The 19659-nt window shown below is 36.5% G+C and overlaps 3 protein-coding genes across 3 annotated transcripts in view; all 3 read right to left on the bottom strand.

Annotated features, from left to right (window-relative positions):
* Positions 1 to 129: 129 nt before the first annotated feature.
* Positions 130 to 8624, bottom strand: LOC114523051 (neuralized-like protein 4). The gene is made up of 17 exons (XM_028543867.1): positions 8522 to 8624; positions 7111 to 7383; positions 6884 to 7010; positions 6551 to 6678; positions 6044 to 6142; positions 5736 to 5878; positions 4953 to 5103; positions 4585 to 4636; positions 4311 to 4430; positions 3587 to 3630; positions 3175 to 3394; positions 2747 to 2823; positions 2530 to 2643; positions 2240 to 2384; positions 1929 to 2047; positions 1405 to 1552; positions 130 to 909 (listed from the first exon to the last, which is right to left on the bottom strand). The coding sequence occupies exons 1-17, from the start codon at positions 8556 to 8558 to the stop codon at positions 666 to 668; spliced, it is 2241 nt and encodes a 746-aa protein (XP_028399668.1). The 5' UTR covers positions 8559 to 8624; the 3' UTR covers positions 130 to 665.
* Positions 8625 to 8869: 245 nt separating this feature from the next.
* Positions 8870 to 17590, bottom strand: LOC114523057 (neuralized-like protein 4). The gene is made up of 17 exons (XM_028543880.1): positions 17353 to 17590; positions 15461 to 15727; positions 15222 to 15342; positions 14660 to 14787; positions 14343 to 14447; positions 14106 to 14254; positions 13745 to 13895; positions 13198 to 13249; positions 12604 to 12723; positions 12412 to 12455; positions 11900 to 12077; positions 11598 to 11674; positions 11333 to 11446; positions 10880 to 11024; positions 10366 to 10484; positions 9906 to 10053; positions 8870 to 9566 (listed from the first exon to the last, which is right to left on the bottom strand). Exons 1-17 carry the CDS (start codon positions 17381 to 17383, stop codon positions 9362 to 9364), a joined length of 2154 nt encoding a protein of 717 aa, XP_028399681.1. The 5' UTR covers positions 17384 to 17590; the 3' UTR covers positions 8870 to 9361.
* Positions 17591 to 18393: 803 nt separating this feature from the next.
* LOC114523108 overlaps positions 18394 to 19659 on the bottom strand; it is a 72717-nt gene continuing 71451 nt past the window's right edge. Inside the window, exon 14 of the transcript XR_003686981.1 lies at positions 18394 to 18443. The gene's annotated coding sequence lies outside the window, so the exon portion shown is untranslated. The remainder of the gene's footprint in view (positions 18444 to 19659) is intronic.

The following is a 19659-nucleotide window of genomic DNA, read 5'->3' as shown; positions in this document are numbered from 1 at the left end:
AGGCATTTTGTCAATCAAGTACTTAAGAATTCAAAAAATTTATAAAGAGAGTCGTAATCCGTAAGGTCCGTAAGGAAATCAATATAATAAGTAATACAGTGAAGAATGGCCACGTTTTGGTAAAATTCAATCAACTTTTGTACATTCAAATTTGCTCAACTTTGCTTGATTTAAATGTTTCTCGCAACCGTGCCCCCACTACCACTGATATCAGTGCCCACTGCCAGACTGTATGCCTACGTACATAATTTTTTCTATACTATATCTGACCAACAACGTCTGGTCATGCACATGTGAGTTTGCATACAATTTGCTGATAAAATAAGTAGATGAGATGTTTTGTGAAAAAGACTAATATATTCAAATTGCATAGGCTCTACCGGACACGATATATATTAGTGAAAATATTAGTGATAGACATGCATATAACCATAGATTACCAAGTTGTACCAGGAAGGTGTCTATTATCTTGAGCTATAAAAATATGTTCTGGTATTTGCCCTCACTTCTCTATGGGCATGCACCATTAATATAAACTCGCAAACTGAGTGTTTATATGGCATTCCTAAATGCATCATCCCAGGAACTTTCTAGGCAATGTACACTGTTTCCATGTCACACTAAGTCAAGCTGATATTGCTTTTAATAATAAGCATGAACTAATACTAAAATCTTTGCTTGCTCTGTTCCGCCTCAGTATTAACCTTTGTGATTTTAACGAGTAGTCCAGTTACAATCACGGCTCCTCTTTCTTTTGTTGACCATTCTAGTTCTTCATCGCTAAAATTAGCATCAAAAGGTTGGGCTCGTTCCACAGTTGTTTTTCCAACCTGATAGGAACCTGGCCGTATCAACACTTGTAAGGCAACTTGTGCTGCTACTTTTTTACTTGCAACAGGATCAATGAAACTAAGAAAGGGCAAAAATCATGATTATAGTTGCGGGAAAAGTTTATATCATACACTCTTAATTGACCGTACGAAACCTATAGTTACGCGTTTCCTACTTAATGGTCAAAGCACTTTAAATGCAGCGGCCGATCCAGAAACAACGACGTATTATTCCGGCCCGAGGTCGTTAAGAAATTAAGAAAACGAAGGCTTTAATTTCGAAAATATGTACGTACGTGTTTTATATAAAATATATAATATAAAACTGTAAAAACTCCGAAAAAAGTAAACATTTTGAAAAATATAATATATGTTTAGTTTTAACGGAGATTCTATAATTGTTTTATATGTTACCAAAATACTCAGTGGTTCCCGTAATTTGAGGTTTTATCTTCTATATACCTTCGTTACGGCCAAAGTGGGCATGGGCAACTATAATGACATGCATCGTATGTGGTGACTGCACGTGCATAGCTATATAAAATTTGTGCATGAGAGGGTGGCATTATAATACCTTTGTTTCTTTGCATAAACAGCACAGCCAGAATATTTGATACTTGGAGAAACAAAAATTTTCTTCGTGTCAAATCCCCGTGGTTTCCAGTTCGCATTGTAATGTCCTTCACCTTCATGTAACTCGCTTCCTCCATAGGCAACATCCCCTGCAGAGGTACACCACACTTGAGCACGTGCATAAAGCTTGATTCAAAGGCCGTATTTCACATGTGATGAAAACATCAAAGACTGTCTGTATAATAAGCTGAAATGCCCCATCAACCGAAATTCAGCGTATCCGGAAGCGGCATTATAATCGCACGATTATTTAGCTTTGAGATGTAGCTTTTTTTCTGATGCCGCATTAATAGAAGTTGTGACACAAAATTGGGCATCGAATCTCAGAAGAAATTTTAATTGTGTCATACATGTAATAGCCGTGATTTCCGAAATTTAAACTTACAATTTAAACCAAAATTTAGAGATGCGTGGTTTAATGCAAGTAATAGGAAATAGAAATCAACATCAGGACCTTATTTATACCTGCCATGAGCAATTGAGCACCATTGTTAAATATTAGTTGTAGGTATTTTGCCTCGGTTCCATGAAACGCAACGTGCCAATTCTCGAATATCTTCAATACGTTGGCGTGTGGACCAACTCTGCAAATAAGAGCGATAGGACATTAGTTGCATGCATTCGTTTAATTGCAGTGCATTTCTAAATTCCTAACAATAGGTCGGCTTTCTATCCAAACATATGATTTCGTCTATATTTTGAGTGCTGCCGCTTAGCTAGCAAAGTTTAGTTTTTTAACTTAAAAAAAGTTTTTCTTAGATTTTACGTGTTCGTACTTAATAGCAAACCGACTCCAGCCAATGGGTAAGGCGTAAATCTTTGCGGGGTTTCCACGGGAGTAACACTCTCTGTCCCCTCGAGCTTTGTGACAGTCTTCACAGAAACATTTATTGAAAGCTGGAGTATCGTCGAAATATTCATCTAAGAATATAAATCATGTCAGCATGAAAACGTTTAGGGAACCACGAATATTGGCGTGATTACAAGGATTTCATTCCAAAACTTAAACCCTGCAAGGATCTTGAAAAGACATCTTCAGTCAAAAATTGACTGAAATTTTCCATACCTGCAATTTTCAAAGATTTAACATAACGTTCACACATCTCTCGAAATTCACATTTCTGCGTTGCCGCAGTCATCGGCCTGGGAGTGACTGAGGGCCTCGAGGTGACTGGGCTCGCTGAAAAGTTCAGTATATGAAGAGATTACATCCCCTGTGAAAAATGTCTAGCTCGTACACGTCTGCGGAACCAGCAATCCCTGCGAGAATTAAGGTCCATTACCTTTTATTTTGTCTACGCAACCTTTGCATACTCCGCATTTTGTGCACCCAGCGTCACCATAGCCGCATCCACATAATCTTAATTACAATCAATCAATCAATCAATCAACAATTTAATCAAGCGATCCGGCATACATAATTGAAGTGAGTGTTAGTCAGTTGATGTTACTTGTTGTATAGTCAATCTCGTGTGTTCAAATTTGTTCCGTCAAGTTTGTAAATGACGCCAGTTTAATGAGCATCTAGACAAATTCACAGAGAGAGGAAATCTACCGTTGCTGCATGAGCTGTTTACAAAGTTCTATGTTTGAGACCCAAAGTTCCATGTTTGAGACCCTGTCATGCAGGCCCTTATGAATGAATTAGAGGTGCTAGATGCTACCCCAATACTTTCACGCAGTCATGCAGATCCTATTTAGAAACACGTACTCTTTAGGGGTACTGCTGCTCCGTTTGTTGCTCATAACACAATTTTTCCCATAGCCAGTACATCCGCCACAATTCGTGCAGATAACGCATTTACCAGGAGAAAAATTATGCTCTCCTTTGGGGCAATAGTTACTGTTTGAAGTACTGAAGGCAGTCGCTCCGCTTTGACTCTGTTGGCCTGCTCGCGGGCTCTGTTGACTTTGCGGCCGACCTCTTTGAACTAATGAAAATTGTCGGTTGTGGTAGTCTTGCCATCTACGAGAATCCTAGATCTACTTTTGTAAGTATACTGTCAAGAAAATTATGCATGCCGTTTAAGGTTTAATAAGTAATCTAAAAACTAAAGTTGATAAATATATAGTAATCTGTGGTTGTAGTTACCATGATTAACGCAGTGGTAACCCATGCTCACCTGTTAGGGTTGAACTTTTTGTCATCGTGTGATTCTCATTGTGCCTGGAATAATGTTACATATTTAAGATAAGGGTGCAGTGGTATATCTCGCATTTATTTTAATCGTGATTAAAACCATTCTAGGTTTCGGAGACACATGCATCGGTATCGCAATCGCATTCAGTCTTAGGGTAAATATTTTCACCTTTCTCCTTTTTTTTCTTTTTCTAAACCGCTGCTATACTATATACCTCTGTGACTGTAACCTACGCTACGTTTCTATTTCTCCTGTATACTATTTCAATACAGCTTCTATACCCGTGTTTATCAATAACTTTCGAAGATGCTTCTCACTCACTACCTCTATGAGTCTTCTATATACTATTTTCTTTTAACTTCTTTATGTAGACTTCTACTTTGCTTTTTATACAACGACGGTCTATGTCTTCATCGTATCATTGCATGGCTTTTTTAATGCTTCTATACTACTTCATTACTATTTTCACCACTATTTGTTCACTATCATTCTTATATTGTATTTTTTAACACGGTACCCTATGCTACCTTCTGCACGACTGTCATGCACTTTTATATCTTTATACCACTCCACTTCCATTTTCATACAGTTGCTTAAAACGGGTATACTGGCTTATGACCCGTTTATCACAGTCTATACTCACAGTCTATACTACTTTTATCCTATCTCCACACATGCATGGATTCCAATAATAAAGAACACCTACCCTATGGGCCAGTTCTTTGTCTTCTGACAACCATAACAAAGATCAAAGTCTTTGCAAACCATGCATTGGAATCTAGCCCCTGTAATAAACCCACCACAATCTTTGCCTTTACAAAGCCACCTGTAAAAGCGAATCATTTTCCTCTTCTTTTTAAATTCATACACTATTAGTCAACAATTCTGTTTTGTTTTTATATATGACATCGCGGCGGAAGAATTTCGCGTCATTTTCATGGAGCTTTTTTACATTTTTTATATATATAAAAGACACCTACTTCATCTCCGCCAATTTGTGGTCCAATTGATGATCTCTTGGTTCTCTATTAGCTGATGAAAATAAAAAGTTACGCGAAGTTTACAAATTTTAAGTATAGCAACAAATGTTATATTTGCACGTTTCACTAAAGAGCCTTGTTTATTCTACGTGGCTTTTGAGCAGTTTCAACGCTGTGTATTCTGTATAGAGTGCAGTCAAAATATTCACACACGCAATCGCATTTTAACAGATCTTGAGATCTTTAGTTTGTTAGATTCCAATTCTTCGATCTACGTAATTAACCAATCGTAGATCTGGAATTTAATTAAGAATTGAATTAAAGAGTGGATACATGGCTGCATGCATGGATATACACATATTACTTACATGAAAAGCAATTGTCACACAAGTCAAGATTTTGACATTCCATACATAAATAGCGATGTGATTTTATAGGAACCTTTTTTTTACACCCATCACAAGTGGAAGTATCCTGATCTAGACAGTGACCAAATGCGCTGGTAAACAGAAAGAGTTCCTATCATAAAATAACATAGCAAATATTGAATGATATGCATGGAAGAGTTGAAACAAGATGGGATGACCATGCACTCAGATTAATTTTATACCCACTATATAGTTGAAGACGAGCTGAATTTATTATGATAGCGAGGTTCAGATTTGACTGCCACAACGCGACTACAGGCACCCTCAATTTAGGAAAAACAACCGACCGAATGCAATAATTTTGAGGTGACTATTGATTTAGCCGTGCCGTGCTAATAAATCGAGTGTAGTGTAAACGGGGCTACAAAGGCCGGGTACGAGAGTTTTGTCTTTTGATTTAAACAAGCGAATAGTTACGAGAGATAAGATATGTATAAATGCTCGGTTTCAAACATCCGTTCCGTACTTGTTCACATCCATCTTAAGAAGAAAATCGCTTCTATTATATCGCAGCAAAATTCGCAAGTGTATAAACCAGCCTTAGGTTCGGATTAAATAACCACGAGCGCATTGGGACCGCTTGTAGTAGTGGTAGTTGTAGCCAAACCTAAACCTCACTACTGCCTGCTTGATGACAGACGTTTCATTATAAGGTGTTTTCGATTTGTATCCACTTAACCACAATTCACATAACCATAATCCACAATTTTATACATAGCGTACCCTTCTTTCATCATCTGAGGTCGCTGACATTACTTGACTAAATACCCAACGTTGAAATCCCTTGGATTTACATTCCTGCAGCCACTGACGATGTTTTTTATATCTCGTGAGTTCGGGGTCGCTCTGTGTTGTCAGAGAGGGTCCTATAATTCAGTAAAATAATAATATGTACAAAACAATTTCAAATTTAATTTCTACCAATTTCGACGGCTGATGATCATAATCAGGAAATAAATTGTGATACCACTTAATTATTCGAAATAATGGAGAGTTTCTTCAATAAGACTTGCGTGTTACAATGTACAAACCTGTTGAAGATGGGTAACTTCGGTTAGATGAATTACCTCCAGGATAAAAAATGGAAACCTTAGTACACTTTCCATAGATATCCACGACAGCATGAACACCTAGTATAGAAATATATTTTTAGTGATGTTAGGTAAAAGGAAAAGGAAGGCTCTTTAATTCCCTAGCAAGGAACTGTTCTCCATTTGTGATGTGTGTCTCTGTGTGTAGTCACTGCGTGTATTGATCGCTCATCATGCAATTAATTTACAGAAACTCTTACATGGATTCTCATGTAGACCGGAAAAAGTTAACCATAACGGAGCATTCGCTTGTTCATATGAATATAATAAGCTGACATCCGTGAATTTAGTGAGCGAATACGTAGACCGAAAATGCAACATATGCTCATTGCAAGATAAGCCTAAACATAAATTGAATTCCCTCGTATATGTAGTGCATACATACATGGAGGATGCAATATGACATGTGTGATATGAAATAATAGAATGATATGTGAAATCTTTTACCTTGTGGTACATTTTTGGCAGCAACTCCCTGGTGTTCACCATTTATAAAGAAATGAAGATAACCATTTTTTGTTCGAGACACACCAAGACGATCACCTGCTGATAGTGATTTGAGATCGCGACAGTATCTGCGCAAACGAGAATGATGTCATTGTTACCTTTGCATTGTAAAATGTTTCTAGTTTCTGTTCTTAATTGCAAATGAAGGCTGAAAAACAATGAGTATGCAACAATATAGTTATCCTAAAGTGCTCCTCCCTTTGTTGGGAGATAGTCAACTAGTCAAACAGAATCGACATAAATAGCATTAATGTCGCGAGTTGTGCATGTGACCTGCGTTTAATTATCACCCTATTTTTGACCACTGTATCTCCACTTAACATCCAGGTGCCTGCACCACTCATGATGTCAGTCATAGTCTTTGGAAGGTCGATAAACATAGGATCCAAGGCAGTAACACCTGAATTTCAACGAAAAAGAGAAATAATGTAACTCTCAGCGCACTCTATAGTCTATATATGTACTCTAAATTGTCACTCTATTCGCTCTATCCCACTTACCTATATCTAGGGAACGTTCCCACATAGAGAAAGGCATAATTTCGTCAATACGAATTTCAAAAACTTCATCATCGCGCAACTGTTGTTCACTAAACGCTATGCCTCGATCACAGCTAAGCATGGATATCTGACGTTTTGCTGTCTTCCTGTCAGAACTAACCGACACGAGCTCACTGTGTTTTTCATGGAAGACAAAACGATCTGTTCGAGTTACAGCCGTTGTTGAATCAGGATCGTCGTCGTCGTCACTGCTCTCCATTGCTGCTCGCATGGCTAATTGCAAGAAAAATGTCACAAATGAGAATAAGAAGAAATTTCTGAGGCCTGTGATAGAAACTGATTACAACGCCCAGATGGATAATTTCATAATAATCGATTAGCCTAATGCAGACCCATTTTTTCTAGTCAAATCTCGCCAATAATTTTGCTGTAGCTGGAAAAAGCAGCTATGTGCCCCCCTCCCCTCCCCCTCTGTCTCCGCGGTTCATGCTAAGACGCTTTCATCAAATTTTCATTAGATTTTCTCAGAATTTGTCCCGATGATTCTTTGAACTTCTTATGGATGCAGCGATTTAATTCCTAATTAAATACAGCCAGTTGTCTCCAAAAACAGATTATTTACACAACAGTACTTTTTTCAACATAAAATAACAAACAAAAATATCCTGAAAATGAAAGAATTTTATTATTTTAACTTAGAAAGTAAAATATCATAATATTACGTTTTGATATACGTATACTATATCATAAATTATATAGCTATAAACATTTGCTAATCGTGTTCGATATATCAAGACACTAATTTACTATGTATCAAAAGTGCAAAAACCTTCCCCTAAAAGGTTGGTTGTGCTCTTCCTTGCACGAAAAGCTCTTTTTTACTCTGTCTCATGCAGGGTATACGTATGAAACGCAATGTTTTGAATTAGCTTACCAATTTCTGATTGCAGTTCGGCTCATAATCAGAAAAACAACAACTCTATTACAAGGCAAATGGTATTTTATAATCAATAAACTAAACAGCACGTCAAAAACTTTTCGTTTTGCAATTTTACATGTAGCTAGTTTTCACTTTACCAGAAACTAAACGAGGTATATAGTTTCACGGAGTACGATAATTTTGTATGATGCAGTTTCGGTTTCACTTAGCTTTCGGTTAACTTCTGAATTGTGTCGTATTTTAAATGATAAAATGTGGGGACTGCAGGTATATACTGACTGTTGTGTAGAGAGTCTAAGATGTCATATATTCGGCACAGCCCGTAGCAATAGCAAACGCATCAAAGCTTCGGCTTTCTTGGCATGTTTTATTGCTAATATAGAATATCACTGTATTCATTGCTGGTAAAAATGCTCTAACAAAAACCAAAGTAAAAAAAGCAAAAATAACATATTTCTCCCAAGTACTCACCGGCTCTAAGAAGAAACATATCAAAGAGCGATGCCATCTTTATAAAAATTCCGACGTTTTCTTCGGCTTTCTCATGCACCTTTTCTTTGAAGACAAATAACAGCACTTCGCCACTGATTTTAATATATTATTGTATGATTGACATTTGCATATGCAAAATTTTGAAAATGTTATCATGCCATTGTGAACAATAGTTTCCATGCAAACATCTTTTTAATTACCAAACATTCTATGATCATTTGAATTACCACCTGGGGATCAAGTTATATTTAGTGATTTCATGGGAAATACAACTGAACTCCAAAACATTAGAGTATTCGCGTGATATAAGCAGAATCGTTACTATACGTCAAAATTGTTTTAATTTTAATGTTCACACAATTGTACTGTTAAACATGATTTCTTACTATATAAAAATCTAAATACAATCCTTATTTAATCCTGAACCCGAACGAAGGGCTTGAATATGGTGGCGCCTTCTTCAATATAGGCGGCCAATTTACTTGAATGATTATTGATCTTTTGAGTCATTTTCCTTGTCGCTCTGGAATTGCCTTTGCATGGGTTTGTGCTTCTTTCTGATTTTGAATTTGAGTTTCTTTCTGATTATTTTGTTATTCGTATTAGCCATTTCAAAGTTGCTGTAGAAGACTGGTGATGTGCGGGGCTGTTTTTGGGACGAACTTTTGTTTACATCCAAAAACAGTCACTTGATACCTGCAACTTCTCTACTGCATCTTCGAAATGGCCAATTTCGCGAATTTGTATTGTTTCATCCCTTGGTCCTCCGTTTCTGCTTGGGTGTAATTGTAGATTCATTTAACGAAATAGAAAGGATTATCATTGTATTTTCACCAACAGTCCAGTTACAATTACGGCTCCTCTTTCCTTGGTTGACCATTCTAATTCATCATCACTAAAATTAGCATCGAAAGGCTGAGCTCGTTCTACAGTAGTTTTTCCAATATCGTAGGATCCAGGCCGTATCAAGACTTGCATGGCAACTTGTACTGATACAGTCTTTTTTGTAACAGGATCAACAAAACTGTAGGAAGGAAAAATTGTATTAATCTTTCTTTTTCTCTCTTTACCAAAATTGCCCATACATTAGCGCGTGACACCCTTGCTTAATTTATTACTGTGGTTGGAATATAAGGGCTTATCTATTATCTAATATACTGTATCTTTTCATACTGGACGTTTATCATGCAGTTCATTTGCATGAAGATTGTTCGACTTTCTTTTGCCGTCTGCCATGCTTTTCCCCACAGGTCAAACTTACTGAAACGAATAACTATTTGTCGATACAAACACACAGTGAGGAGGTGGCGCATAGGTATGCCGCACAATACTCATGTGAAATGTGGACTGTGGACAGGCATACCTTTGTTTCTTTGCATAAACAGGGCATCCAGAATATTTTATACTTGGAGAGACGAAAATTTTCTTCGTGTCAAATCCTTTTGGTTTCCAGTTTTCATTGTAATGTCCTTCACCTTCATGTAACTCGCTTCCTCCATAGGCAACATCCCCTGCAGAGATAAGTCAGAAATAATACCGTCTTTATAAACTATACTCATATGCATAAGTTATATGGAAAAGTAAACGCTGATCAGTATAACCAAGCTGCGAGTATATATAGTGATAATATATTAATGGCCGCAAGTCTACCTGGAATTTTGGAGGAAATAAATGTTGTCTATCACTATAGAAATATTATCATGTATCCGTCATTCCGAATGTCAATGAAATATATGTAATTTATTAGTTGCGTTTCGTACATTATACTCATTCAGCCCATTCCAATTCGGCTTGAACTTGGAATGAAGATTTATTTCATCTACCTGCCATAAGCAATTGAGCACCATTGTGAAATATCGGCTTAAGATACTTTGATTGTGTTCCATGAAAGGCCACGTGCCATTCCTCGAAGATTTTCAGCACTTTTGCGTGTGGGCCAACTCTGTGAATGATATAGGAAACATACCTAATTAGTTTAATCACTTCTCATCCGAATCCCTGCCATATATCTAGTAATATCCTTGATACCAACTGCACTAAACATAAATTACAATACACATCATATCGTTGGTCGCAATTGCAATCACTGAATCGACGATTTTAATTATTCATTGGCGTGCTAAGCTGCTGTTACTTTATAAGGTATATGTTCATTAAGAAATTCGTGGAAATTAAGATATATTAGTGCACCAATGGTTGCATCACACCCATGTGTGTCAAAACTATTGGTATTCTGCATTTCAAAATGTTGCGGAATTTTCAGCAAATCACAAAATTTTGAAATGGGAAGTCCCCACATAGCTATATGTATATGTGTTTTATTTAATTTTAGTTTACTTGATAGAAAACCGACTCCAGCCAATTGGTAAAGCATAAGTCTGTGCGGGCTTGCCACGAGAATAGCATTCTTTGTCACCACGTGCTTTGTGGCAATCTACACAAAAACATTTGTTGAATGCTGGTGTCTTGTCAAAAAATTCATCTAAAAATATAAATCATATATGAGAATGTTGTAAATTTCATGAATAACACATGCACACACAGGGTGTGTATAATATCCTAATAGAGTGTGTAGTGTTGCAACTGACTGCCTGGGAGCTGTATTTTCATGCAACAAAGAATCTTTATGGCGGTGAAAGCAATTTTTCATTATAGAATTAATAGAAACATGAACGAGAGCTACAACAGCACAGGCGATTGAAACATCACATTTTTAACCAGCTGAATCAGTTTAAGTTTTTGCTGCTGATGAAATCAATCTATAAGGAAATTTTGAAACTGTCTAAATACCTGAAATGTTCAAAGATTTAACAAAGCGTTCACACATCTCGCGATATTCACATTTCTTTCTTGGTGCACTTATCGGCCTAGAAGTGACTGTGGGGCTCGCGATACCTGGACCCGCTGCAGAAAAAATATTTTGGCTAAGTGACATATAAGTGATAAGTGACAAGAGTTCAGTGATGATAAATAGACGATAGGTCGTATATGAGCGTATTCATTAATAGAGCTCCACAATGATATCAACTATAAGTCTAAACAATGGTAAAATTACCCTTTATTTTGTTTTCACATTTTTTGCATATTCCGCATTTGGTACATCCAGCGTCGCCAAGGCCGCATCCACATAATCTTTAAACAGTTTATATATAAATATGATTAATTAAGGTTTTTTATGCCAAAGATTTTATCGGGAGTCGCGTGGTCTGGAAATATACTCTAGTCCAGAGATTCAAAGTGCGCGTTTACGATAAAGAATGTTTTACTTTTGCTGACATCTTACATCCTTGTTAATATCTTTATGTTTCATACCAGACATTAGCATGTCATCCAGCTAAGATAGGATCCGAAACATACCCTTTGGGATCTCTGTTCGTCTGCTTATTATTGATACAGTTTACTCCATAGCCAGTACATTCACCACAATTTGTGCAGATAACGCATGTACCAAGAGAAAACTGATGTTGACCCGGAGGGCAAAATTTACTGCTCCCACCACCAACAGCCGTTGCAGCAGCTCCGCTCTGTTGGTTACCTGTTTGCATTAAATTTTACAATTTTACAAATATACGTTTTCCAACATAGAATTCTCACGCGTAAAAAGTATCGTATAATTTTCATGTGTGCTTATGAGTTAGATACCTTGCATTTTGGTAAAAATGTAGTGAAGAACTTTTTATAGATGGAATCGAAAATATAAGTTAAATGAATAAATGGAATTAGTGTATTATCATGCATGTATCTGCTGCCCTGTGTGATTAACGTCTTAATGAAAGTAACCAGCTAACTGAATTAGCAAGACGAAATGTAAGTGCTTTTCTCCAGAAAAAGGTGGAAGTACATTATGAGTAATCGAACTGTACGCTCACCTATCAGGGTTGAACTTTTCGTCATCGAGTGACTGTCTTTGTGTCTGCATGGGAAAACGTTAAGTATTTTAATTATAAACAATACATGATTACTGTATATTGGCTTTTTATATTCTATATCAATGATGTATATTTCAAGCTCATTGGCTGATTTTGGATTTTTTTAAAGCACCGAGTACTTTTTAACCAGACCTTGGAGGCCAGTTCTTTGTCTTTTGACAACCATAACAAAGATCAAAGTCTTCACAAACCAAGCAATGAAATCTGGCTCCTGTGATATGACCACCACAATCTTTACCATCACAACACCACCTACATACAGAGGAACAAGCCATATTTCAAGATATTTAAATATTAATATATATACATATATATGTTATTTACCATGCAGATTGGAATATTTCCCAAGGTCAAATATTTCCCTATACCGAGGAAAATATTTCCCTATACGGACCGACTAAACTGGTAAATACAGTAATAGATTTACTTTTTCAATTACCCGCCTCCCGTGCGCGCGTGCTTTTAATTCTCGCGCGGTCCGTACGGCCTCATACGGACCGCTCGCGTAGCCATGCAATCAGATTGCAAGAAACGCTAAAATATGAATTCGGACCGCAAGAAGAAAAATAAACATGCATATTTAACTAAAGTGTTCAAACAAAGACCTGGTTCACATCTAACGTTAGTTGACATGCAGGGGGATGTCATTTTACCCCCTCCCCTCAATTTTAGCGTGATAGTTTTACGATTAAATATAGTGGCACAATGCTGCACTTTCATTTTTACCTCATTTCTGCCAATTTGTGACCTGAATGATGGTCCTTCGGGGTTCTTTTCGCTAAGAAATTATAATTTCACTCACATTGGTAAACCAAAATGTTATATATACTGCAAAAACAATTTACTGTAACACCTGCATCGATATCAATGAAGAATTTTCTCTATATAAAGGCCTATAGGTGTATACACACTGGACGCAATTCGCGAACGCGACGGGAATTATTGGTTTTTAGAGGCAAATAAATTCAATTCTGATGATCAAGAATAGCATAACATAATGAAACATAATTGATTTTGAAAACTGAAAAAAACGACAAAATTGCGTTGGGTTGCCGGATCGCGGCCCATGCATGTGTGTCGGCCTTTACTAGTATTATTTCATTTTTTTTGTGGGTATGATAAGCGACTTTTTTACTTGGACGTACACAACAAACAGCTAAGCTCCTTATAAAAAATCCTGCCGCGTACACACTGGCATGAACCTTCTCAATGGTAAAATTGTTGGTTACTCGGCATGCTCTGGTCATTTTGATCTCTTATTTTATATACATACACGAAAAACAATTTACACATAGATCCAGATCTTCACATTCCATGCAGCGATAACGAGTTGATCGTATAGCAATCTTTGTATTACATCCATCACAAGTAGCAGTACTCTGGTTTAGTCGATGACCAAATGAATTGATAAACAGGAAGAGCTCCTAAAATCAGAAATTGTTCGCATAAGAACTTCCAGAAATTAAATCTTACGAAATTAGTGTTCGGTTTACATTTTTGAAAGTAAATAATTTTTCATAAATTTAAGCCTATACAGGTCTTCGTTAGCTTTCCTTTGACAAGATCAAATTAATTTTGTAAAAATGTTTTTAGGCTAATATAGGTGCAAAGGTTTCACTGTCAAAAAATGTTACCCTTTTATCATCATCTGTAGATGATGACATGAGGTGACTCATCAACCAAAGAGAAAATGGTTGCGTTCTACATTCCTGGATCCATCGTCTTTGTTTATAGTATCTCTGAAGTTCAACATCATTAGACGTAGGTGCCGCCACAGGAGGCGCTAAACAATAGACATGCATGATTGGGATGAACAACGTTTTCACGATGTTGTTGTAACAACGTTAACGTGTTCTGCAATATGCATTTACCTGTGAGGGCAGTGTGAGGCCTACTCGGGTTAGATGGAGGACCTCCAGGATAAAAGATGGACACTTTTGTGCACTTTCCGTATATGTCCACAACAGCATGGACACCTATATATTAAAATTTTTTTTATAATCTGAAAATTTTGAGGAGGATTAGTAGAGCGAATGTTTTAAGTAAACGAGACCAAATATTCTCGTCCCAGAAAACCACATTTACAATCATCAGATATGCATGCGACTTTATAAGCATTACGTTTTTATGTGTGTATATATCATATGCTTATTATATTTTTTCGGCGATGGAGCAAAAAATTGTTCACCTTGTGGTATTCCAGATGCAGCAGCACCCTGGTGTTTCCCGTTTATAAAGAAATGAAGAGTGCCATTATCAGCTCGACACACACCAAGACGATCACCGACTGATAACGAATTTAGATTTTGACAATACCTGTTCGAAATTTAGGACTTATTAGTAAAAACGCAGTCGAGTACTACTTACTGCTAACTAACTAACTGATTGGCTACAATACTCGCTTTCTATATTACCTAATAAAAAACGAGTAGCGGAAATACAATATATATTCGTCATTTCGTTCCATTTGCCAGCATGCATTTAGCTAACGAGTTTTTCTCGCATGACTGATCGGTATCATGTTTAACTTTATAGGCTTCGCGTCTCCGGGGAACGGCCAGGGGGATCCAGTGTAAAACTGAATATGTTACCACAGCTCTAACTTGCAATCAGATTAGTGATATTTATAGCCTCAGCTTATACGTTAATCCGCCACTGATCCTAATAGAGACACGCTTTGTTCTGAATATGCTGCAGCTTTTATTGTTTTCTGTGAACTGATTGAAATATATACTAAATGAACTACTTACCCACGTCTAATTATTTTGCCATTGATCACTACCTGATTGCCGCTTAACATCCAGGTACCAGTGGTGAGGTCAGTCATTGTCTTTGGAAGGTTAATGGCCATTGGATTTAGAGAGGTTATGCCTGTTTATAGTTTAAAGTTTGTATTAAAAACTCCAACTGTAAATAGAGAAATCATGCATCCATAGACTAACATTTGTACACAAACTGATACTGATGTCATCACATTCTTCAGGCTCACCTATCTCTACGGAACCTTTCCACATAGGAAAAGGCATCATTTCATCAATACGAATTTCAAAAATTTCGTTATCATTTAATGATTGATCACTGAAGGCAATGCCTTGATCAAAACAAAACATTGGCATCTGACGCGTCGCTGTTCTTCTGTCAGGACTAAGAGCGACGTGCTGACTGTGCTTTTCATTAAAGACGAAACGATTTGTTCGAGTTACAGTTGTTCTTGAACCACCACCACCACCTTGCTCTTCCAAAGCTTCTCGTAGCGCTGGAAATTTAGCAGAAAAAAATAAATTCGGGCTACTAAATCTTAGCACCTTTGCTAGCTATAGATGACCAGTAAAATAGAAATGATTGAGCTCTTGAGAAGAGTTTTTTTATGAATTCTTTGCGGTACATTTAAGAACTATCAAAAAATATTTCATTAGTTATAGTAGCTGTCACAGAATTGCGATGTCAAGAGCATTTTGTTAAACTTGGAATCTCCCCGGAGGGAGGTTGTTTTGCAATTCTATGTTTAGTGGACCAGAGAAGAGTTTCATTTTATACACTACCTGGAACCATTCTCTTGGTTCCTGGTAACATGAACCATTCTTATAGCGCTTATGCTTCTGGTTTTAAAAATAACTTCTTAAATAATCAGTCCGGGTCTTCACCAGTGAAAAATGATGGTGAAAGACGAAGGTCCGGCTAACGCCTTGACGGACCGAAAGTTCTGCATATTACAAATGCACGCGGTGTTTTCTAAAATTTATTATTTAATTACTAATTCACCATGAAAATCTCACGAATATTAATAAAGTGTTTCAAATAGAGTGAAATTATCATTTTGAACATAATGGTCTGAGTCGTCTTTTGTTTCTAATTAAGAAGTTGAATATCTGATTTTACAAGACCTTGATTTCCGGTTTTCAAGTTGTAAAATATTTTCAAGATATTCAAGGTCTGGGGAAATTTTTTTAATAAAACTGTTTTAATATTCTTGAGTTTTGCAAGGTACATTGACTTGCAGGTACCCCACCTAAGTATTTATTACGTACTGCAAAGATTTCGGTGAATGAAGGGCGAAAGCTTTAGTGGTGTACCTACACGCTAATTTACTTATAAAAATGTTTTGATGATTAGTTTTATGACATTTTAGTCGCTGCATGGCTGGCAGTTATATATAGATCAACCTTTTCCTCTGCTTTGAATTTTGAAAACCCCCACAAGGATTTGGGATATACAAAAATATTCATTTACGAAAATTTGACTGAATCGCATAGAACTTTACTCGCTATAGTTTTAAATTTAAACAAGGTTAAATTTGTAAGAAGTATAATATGACATGGTGTGTTTGCGACAACACGCGTGCATTGAATTGCGGGATTGGGTAAAAATTGTGAATATATCATGCAGTTCTACGAATTTGCTGATATATTCTAAATTATGGTAATCTCGGCGGAAGTCATAAGAGCTATTATAAACACTAGAGAGGTTTTAGTTTCGATTTGTAAATTTGAAACGAAATTCATCGCAATATTAATATAAACAAAAATTAGCTGCGTTGAAATAGACTTAATAAACTGCATCCCACAAGATGACAAGTGGCAAAAACGCCGCGACCGGGAAACAACGTTGCCGAGTTTCTGTTTCGGTTCGGCGATAATGTTGCTGCATAAGCCATAAGGAATAGGAATTGTAGCCGGGAAAACGTATGTGTATAAAATAAAACTTTGAATTCGACGCAGAATGTGTAGTTGAAATTCTGTCGTGCTGATTCTTTCCGATAAATTTACCTATAATAACACGGGTCATGCAATGTAATAACAATATACTGAAAAATACTATACAAATAGCAAAATATTAAATATTGCTTTACTGAAAGAAAATAAAAATGGGGTATATACTCACCTCCAAGAAAAAGCGCGTCCAATAACGACATATTTGTCTGTAGCGCGTTTCTTCACTTTATTTTAACCGAATGTTTAACTCTATACTTTAGCTATGCTGAGACATTTCTTACCGTGTACTTTACAGTGATTACTAGGAATTTTTAAATGCCATGACGTATATAAAATATATTCGTTTGGGTATGAGCATTTCCTGTGAATTATATGCGACCACCTGCATGGATCTGCATTAATTGAATGGGCGGTATTTCCTGTCTTCGGAGTTTTCTTTCGTTTTCGGAAAATAACAACGAAGCATTTTTCGCTACTATAGCTGCATGCATACGCGAGCCGTCATATACGAGCTATAAGTAGCTATAATCTATATCGCATTCCTATTATAAAAACAGGCGCTAACATGACGTTATGACCAATATTTATTTCTTATATATATATATATATATATATATATATATATATATATATATATATATATATATATATTCATCTGTCGTTTGGAGATAAAGTTAATCCGAAAATGTGGTCTGAAGTTATTACATTCAGGGGTTTGTTAATATGATTGTAATAATAAAAATGAATGAATGAATGAATGAATAAGAAGAAAATTGAGCTCAACATGCTCACACAGAACAAGGACTGTCCAAACAAAGACCTCTCAAACAACGGCGTTAACTCAATTTAAGCAACCAGAATAATGTTTCCATCGTCACATTTTGCTTACATTCTATACAAGCTTATATTGTACTATATATATATAGGAGATTTAGACCATTAACATTGTATTCTATCCTGCCACGATTTATACCATTATATTCTGTAAAGTTTGGAGCAGTCGATAAACTGATATATAGAGCTTTGCTATAATGAAATTTTTATTCTTGTATTTTCACTAACACGCCAGTCACAATCACTGCTCCCGTGTTGACCATTCCAATTCACTGTCGTTAAAAAAACGTCAAAAGGTTTATCACTTTATCTCGCTTCGCTGTATAACGTTTCCAACATCGTAGGAACCAGGCCGGATGAACACTTGCAATGCAATTGCAACTTAATTGAGCTGATACATTCTTTTTAGAAATAGGATCAAAAAAGCTATATATAATAACAATTATTTTGATTTGAATGGTTCATCGGTCTCTCGCTCGAATACCACATTCAATACGACGCGGCCTCGGTTAAGGTTATACATATATGCGCCAAATGCAATTTAAACGGTAGTTAATGGAATGATAATATAAGGTTTGTTGTCTCATTATTTATTGTTTGAATTGCATTCGACGCGTCCAAAACGCAACGTATAAACGGCCTAAGGCCATTTTCCACTTCAATCGTAGCGTATCTTATTGTTTTAAAGTCATCATAGTTCTTGTCGAATACTCCGGAAAAAAGACCTTAAGTTTTCCACTTCAACCGTATTGTAGCGAATATCTTTGCTTTATTAAAAACAAGGAATCAAAGGGCTGCTTACAGCAATATTATACGTATTAAACAATAATATAGTCTTCATAATTTTCTACGCCGGATCTGACTAGCTTATCTTATTGAAATTCATCTGGCCGTCCAAAAAACATTGTCATGGTCCTCGGTTATACAGAAGCTGGTATAGAACAAGCCTATAAGTGACAGCTTAGAAGCAACTGCATGAACATGCTTATTCAAACTGGCTGATCGAATCAACGATAGCAAGCAAACCGATTAAAGAATGCGAGTCTGATACTCCTTAAATGAGCTATAGAGGTCGAGAGTGTCTATATAATGAATATATATGGAAGCTCGCTCCAGTTCAAAGTGTGAAGCCAAACATGGCGGATCATGAATGCTGCTTGGGTACCGAACCAGACCTCCACGAAGCGTAAGTTTAGATTTCCCAATGTACTAGAGCGAGCCTTCCATATATGTAGAGTTCACTGGCATTTCTCCTTAGATGTATACCGCTATATATATCAATTATCAAGTACTTCGCTGTCTTGACGGAAAAGTGTAAATGTACACGTGGCTTAAAATTTCGCAAGAAACCATTCACCAACACTTTTGGCATAGGGCAACTTGATCTTTGATGTAGTCACGACATGGACAAAGTCTCACGTGCAAGGCAGAGGAAGATACACAACTGTAAAACATTGGTTGTTGTTGGAACTGACAGGTCTTTGTCTTCGCGTCATATGATGGTGCGAATAGTAAGTCACCATGTTCGACAAAATTACACGATATGCCTTCTCTAAAAAATAATTTTTCATTTATAATATATGTTTTAGTACATCAGAAGTGCATGCCAAAACCCAAGTAGAAAAACAAAATGTTTAGCGGC

This window comes from Dendronephthya gigantea, unplaced genomic scaffold, assembly GCF_004324835.1.
Source record: "Dendronephthya gigantea isolate DGI-Jeju-01 unplaced genomic scaffold, DenGig_1.0 000000F, whole genome shotgun sequence".
NCBI lineage: Eukaryota > Metazoa > Cnidaria > Anthozoa > Malacalcyonacea > Nephtheidae > Dendronephthya > Dendronephthya gigantea.
Note: the sequence above shows the minus strand (reverse complement) of the source record. Positions and strands in the feature narration are given on the sequence as shown.

Excerpts from the sequence above, each read along its gene's own strand:
- LOC114523051 (XM_028543867.1), bottom strand. The coding sequence starts at position 8,558 with ATGGCATCGCTCTTTGATATGTTTCTTCTTAGAGCCG. Across the intron at positions 7,011-7,110 it reads GGAACGTTCCCTAGATATAG|GTGTTACTGCCTTGGATCCT; the intron begins GTAAGTGGGATA and ends GTTGAAATTCAG. Across the intron at positions 5,104-5,735 it reads CCTCAGATGATGAAAGAAGG|GAACTCTTTCTGTTTACCAG; the intron begins GTACGCTATGTA and ends ATTTTATGATAG.
- LOC114523057 (XM_028543880.1), bottom strand. The coding sequence starts at position 17,383 with ATGTCGTTATTGGACGCGCTTTTTCTTGGAG. Across the intron at positions 14,255-14,342 it reads GCCTCACACTGCCCTCACAG|CGCCTCCTGTGGCGGCACCT; the intron begins GTAAATGCATAT and ends TCTATTGTTTAG. Across the intron at positions 13,250-13,744 it reads ATGTGTAAATTGTTTTTCGT|CGAAAAGAACCCCGAAGGAC; the intron begins GTATGTATATAA and ends ATAATTTCTTAG.